This window comes from Schistocerca gregaria, chromosome 2 (assembly GCF_023897955.1).
Source record: "Schistocerca gregaria isolate iqSchGreg1 chromosome 2, iqSchGreg1.2, whole genome shotgun sequence".
Classification (NCBI taxonomy): domain Eukaryota; kingdom Metazoa; phylum Arthropoda; class Insecta; order Orthoptera; family Acrididae; genus Schistocerca; species Schistocerca gregaria.
In genome coordinates, this window is record NC_064921.1 from 1053458644 (window position 1) to 1053464643 (window position 6000).

The window sequence follows — 6000 nt, forward strand, 5'->3', positions numbered from 1 at the left end:
AAATTTGGTGCCGATGTGACGTCATTAAGCCACCTTACTCCTCACATGAACTTCTGAGCTGTGGCCTTTCTTCGCATGTGCCGACACCTTGCTACTTGAAGCGTCACTAAGCCCGAGAGTGACGTCACTGGGCGCCACGCCTCTGTACCATTACAGGGGAAGTTTTAGGCATCTCTGAGGCAAATTTCATACTGTTTTGCAGTACGACGCAATTAAAGAATTTAGGAAGTGTGACCTTATAATTGTTTGGACGGTGTGGTTGTTGGAGGCAGTAGCGCACTCTGTGGTGGCGGAAATAATTATTGGCTCCTTAATGGCCTAGCTGAACGCCTTCTGTCACTGTGTACCGCGGCTGGCGGAGAGAGAGCACAAATTAATAACCATTCAACACTAAATGTATAGTAAGCAGCATTAGTTAAATCAACTTTCCCAAGTGTAAAAATAGAACGACGATGCCTCACTCCCCACCCAATAACGTCCATTTCATTTTTTAAGTCTGTTCACCCAGTGAAAGCAGCAAAATCGGGACAAAAAAACCAGCTTCCCATAATGATGTGTGGAAACTAATAAGAACTGATATGTAGATCGTTCCGTCGTGTGGCTTGGATGCCATATCTTCTCACGCTGCCTTCCTTGTGATGGGAGAAGAATACCTTTGAGTGGCTTTTGATGATGTCTGTCACCTTTGCTCTACCTTCCCCTCAAAAGAGCTGTCGCGGCAATTTTGACTATGTATAGTTCATGGTTTTACTGCCTAGTTTATGCTCTCACGTCTGGACAGTTATTAATCAGCTATTTCGACCGTTCCAGCTGCACAAGAAAATTTGTTTCCGTGTTTTACGTTTGAATAGTTGACCACTATGCATCATAAAGTGCAGGATGTCTACCTATTATAAGAGGGACCTACCTCTGGCTTTTGTGTTTTGGGAGCAGGTCTTCAACTGTTGTGAGATAGAGCACATATAACCGTTGATGTAACGATACATTCTTCTGTTTTATGTTCGACAACTGTCAAACATGGCGTACATGTATAAAGCATCTCAAAGCTGCTTTATTTCCTAAGCCTTAGGCTGAGGTGCGTAGTTTTCCTTCCCCAAAACTTAACTTTTTGTTACTTTTCCAAACACTCGGCTGAAGTATAACACCATTTATGTTTCGTTTAGCAACTTAAAGTTGCCAGTATATCTCTGTTAGTTTACACACTCCTCAGAAGCTCTCCTGGATACATTGCTCGACAAGCATTTTTGGGGGAAAAGGCGGAGAAATGGGTTAGCCACAGCATAGAGGGATGCAAAGCGGCATCTCAGATGACTGGGAATCAGAATTAGGAGCGGTGTTATAGCAAACCCATGAGTGTGCAGTTGAAATGGCTGAAATTTAGGAACTTTATTCCATGTGATACTGGCAGTAAATTTTACAAGGATTCACAACAAATAATCGGTTAACTCTTTGCTGAGTATCGTGAGCCCGTTTCTTCTAATATTTCTTACGCAACTGAATCTTCTACTAGACTTCTCCAACCACAGCGATCTTCAGCTCCACTTAATACAATGTGAAGAGCTAGGTTGGTAATCTTCTCCGCTCGATTCTACAATTTATTTCCTGCTCTTCCCGGCCGTCTTTTGCCTTAGATTATGAATTGCAAGACAGTCTTTTCACATTATCCCATTCTCTTCTCAAAATTTACCCAAGGAAATGAAAGAATCTTTGGCTGAAACGAGAAGAAAAACTTCTTGTGATGCTAAGTTCCTCTGTAATGGAAGCACTAGTTCTTCTTTCTGTCCATGGTACACATAACATCTTCCCTCAACACTATACCTGGAAGGCATCATTTCGGCTCTTGTCACTGGATTTCACGGTGTGGTGGTCCTCTGGGAATGAGAAACATTTATTTATAGTTGACATGACATGTTTAAATGAACTGTTATTCTGAGTGCAAAAGAGTACGTAAAAATATTAATTACCTGACTCTGATGCAGATGAAAAGCAGTATCGATATTGCAGTATAGTCTATGTTTTGAGAACAATGAAACAAAAGAAATAGATTTTCAGAATTATATTACTCTGGTTCGAATATTCATGTGAGAAAGACGCGGATGGAGACGAATGTATCTTGTAACATATTACTCGTAAGTATATGCTGTTATTTACAAACAAACCACTTATTTCAGTAGCGGTAGCATCCCTACATGCGTGAAAATTTAATCGTAAGTTTTTCAGAGATTAATAAGATGCGGTACTGCACGAGTTGTAATTTGTATTGTTGGCCGCCATTTGCAAGATGACAGATTCCTGTTCAAATCATTCCAATATTATTAACAGCACAAGTATACACTCACACATACACACACAAACACACGAAAATAAAATCACTACAACGGTCCACGTCTCGGAGCCGCACAAGAACACAAGAAACAGAAATAATTCCACCAGACGCATCTCCGTTGTTTTGGACCGTGTTTGGTTCTGCCAGTGAACCAAGGACGATTCTTCGTTTTATTTCTTGAACACTCTTTCCTATGTCATCGCTCAGAGATCCTACATATACACAATCTTTCAGTACGTCTAGAGCCTTTAAGCATCCTGCAAGTTGTATTTGATCTGAACCATGACGATGAATTACCATTAATTTGTTTTTTTTTTTCACTGTGAACTCTAGACCGAAACTTAAACTAATAGTTTTCACTCTGGAGAACAGATCACTACGTTCTTCCTCGCTTGCTGCAATGAGAGCAGTGTCATCTGCAAAGTGTAGGATTATTGATTTTTCCGTCGCCGAATCAAATTTCACCACATCAGCCATTCAATTCTGTCCTGATGGAATACTCTGCATAGAATTTATAGAGCTGAGATGACACTATACATCCTTGTCTACACAACCTTGTATGATTCCGTTTGTCACATCGAAAAACTCCAAGTATTCACTATCTACCTTACTATCTGCTACGTTGAAGAGCCAAAGAAACAGGTACACTTACCTAATATCGAGTAGGTTCCCCGCAAACACGCAGAAGTATCGCAGCACGATGTGCCATGGTTAAAATTGGTTGAAATGGCTCTGAGCACTATGGGACTTAACTTCTGAGGTCATCAGTCCCCTAGAACTTAGAAATACGTAAACCTCACTAACCTAAGGACATCATACACATCCATGCCTGAGGCAGAATTCGAACCTGCGACCGTAGCGGACGCGCGGTTCGAGACTGAAGCGCCTAGAACCCCACGGCCACTCCGGCCGGCCTACGTGGCGTGGACTCGATTAATGTTGGAAGTAGTGCTGGAGGGAACTGACACCATGAATCCTGCAGGGCTGTCCATAAATCCGTAAGAGAACGTGAGGCTGGAGATCTCTTCTGAACAGCACGTTGCAAGCCAGCCCAGATATGCTCAATAATGTTCATGTCTGGGGCGTTTGGTGGAAATCGGAAGTGTTTAAACTCAGATGAGTGTTCCTGGAGCCACTCTGTAGCAATTCTGTGCGTGTTGCGTGCCGCATTGTCCTGCTGGAATTGCCCAAGTCCGTCGGAGTACACAATGGACATGAATGGATACAGTGATCTGTACAGGATGCTTACGTACGTGGCACGTGTTAGAGTTTTATCTAGACGTATCAGGGGTCCTATATCACTCCAACTGCACATGTCGCACACCATTACAGAACCTCCGCCAGCTAGAATAGTCCCCTTCTGACATGCAGGGTTCATGGATTCACGCGGCTGTCTCCAAAACCGCACACGTCCATAACCTCGATACAATTTAAAACGAGACTCATCGGACCAGGGAACATGTTTCCAGGGATCAACAGTCCAAAGTCGGTGTTGACGGGTCCAGGCGAGGTGTAAAATTTTGTGTTGCGCAGTCATCAAGGGTACACGGGTAGGGCTTCACCTCCGAAAGCCCATATCGATGATGTATCGTTGAATGAATCGCACGCTGACACTTGTTGATGACCCAGGACTGAGAACTGGAGCAATTTGGGAAAGGGTTGCATTTTTGTCACATTGACCGATTTTTCTTCATTGGCCCCGTTCTTGCAGGATTTTTTTCCATCTGCAGCAATGTCGGAGATTTGATGTTTTAACGGTTTCCTGATATTCACGGTTGTTGTTGTTGTTGTTGTTGTGGTCGTCTTCAGTCCTGAGACTGGTTTGATGCAGCTCTCCATGCATACAGTAAAGCTGCATGCCCTCGGGAAAAATTATGGCTGTAGTTTCCCCTCGCTTTCAAACTGTTTGCAGTACCAGCACAGCAAGGCCGTATTGGTTAGTGTTACAAGGCCAGATCAGTCAATCATCCAGACTGTTGCCACTGCAACTACTGAAAAGGCTGCTGCCCCTCTTCAGGAACCACAACCCCATATTTGTCTGACCTCTCAACAGATACCACTCTGTTGTGGCTGCACCTACGGTACGGCTATCTGTATCGCTGAGGCACGCAAGCCTCCCCACCGACGGCAAGGTCCAAGGTTCACGGGGGGGATATTCACGGTACACTCCTTAAATGGTCGTACGAGAAAATCCCCACTTCACTGCTGGCTCGGAGACGCTATGTCCCACGTCACGTGCGCCAGCTATAACACCACATTCGAACACATTTAAATGTTGATAATCTGCCATTGTAGTAGTAGCAACAGATCTAACAATTGCGTCAGACGCTTTTTGTCTCATATAGGCTTTGCCGACCACAAGGCTGTATTCTGGCTGTTTACGTACCTCTGTATTTGAATACGCATGCTTATACCAGTGTCTTTGGCGCTTCAGTGCAATTCAGTCATATCAGAAATTGAGTCTGCATTGATGCAAAACACCTCGTTATTCGTTTATTTAGTGATATTTTTCACTCTGGAGGACTGATGACTAAGTTCTTCCCCACTTCGTAAATGAGAGTAATGTCATCTGCAAAGCCTAGAGTGTTGATTTTCCCGTCGCAAATTCGAATTCCACCACACAAGCCATCCAGTGATGCCCCGATGGCATACTCTGCGTAGCATTTATAAAGCTGAGATGACACTACACAACATTTCCTGTATAACCTTCTCTGACTCTATTTCTCACATCAAAAAACTCCGTATATTCAGCATCCACTTTTAAGGCTGCAGTATGACAGTTTAGTAATGATACAGGGTGGTTTGGAGGACATGCCACAACTTGTCCCCCATGTTGTCAGTTGAGGAGTTAGTAACAGAGCATTTCTGCTTTTGTTTTTTACAGCCGAAAAGTGAAAGGCTGCAGCGGGTAGTGAGTGTGGTGAGGAAGTTCGAGGCGCTGGTGCAGCCGGACGTGTTCGAGCGCTTCGGCGTGCGCGAGTACCTGTCGGCGGTGGGGCTGGTGGTGGCCCACGAGCACCGCGGCCAGGGGCTGGGCGAGCAGCTGCTGCGAGCGCGCTGGCAGCTGGGCCGCTCCCTGGGGCTCCGGGCCACCGCCACCATGTTCACGGGGCCCGCCTCCCAGCTGCTGGCGCGCCGCGCCGGCTTCCACACGCTGGCCGAGGCCAGGTACGTCGACCAGGAGCAGCCTGCCGTGCGGGCCATCACCGGCGCCAGCTGCATGAAGATCATGGCCGCCGCTCTAGAGTGACCGCTACCGGAACAATGGCGATGTCAAGAACGAGCACACTACCCAATCACAGGCCTCGTGTTTGGCTTGTACGAGGCCGATTCAAAAATCAAATTAATAGCACCTGTTACACATAGGAACTAATCTCCTCAGTTAAACAAATATACTATTACATATTAATATACTTGCACAAACGTTTATGTTGCTATACTTGAAATGTGCCTATATGTAATTTTATAGGTAATTTTGGATGTCTTACAACGTGCATGTAATATTTGTATCGTTTAGTTATGAGCGCGCAGCCCTGCCAGAGACACTGTGCTGCTCAGAGACTAGTTAGGTCATCTTTGCTCTGTGAAGATGAGCGGAGAGGAGAGGAAAAATGGAGTTGTAGCGGGGTGTCGTGGCAGTGAGCTTGTACACGAAGGACGCAAAACATGGTGCT

General features: G+C 45.1%; 1 protein-coding gene across 2 annotated transcripts in view; it reads left to right on the forward strand.

Moving 5' to 3' along the window:
• LOC126335592 (uncharacterized) overlaps nt 1-5772 on the forward strand; it is a 28182-nt gene extending 22410 nt beyond the window's left edge. For both annotated transcript variants that reach the window (XM_049999035.1, XM_049999036.1), the window contains one exon: nt 5211-5772. In XM_049999035.1, coding sequence (XP_049854992.1) covers nt 5211-5576 — 366 coding nt within the window. In that variant the 3' untranslated portion in view covers nt 5577-5772. The remainder of the gene's footprint in view (nt 1-5210) is intronic.
• Nucleotides 5773-6000: the final 228 nt, after the last annotated feature.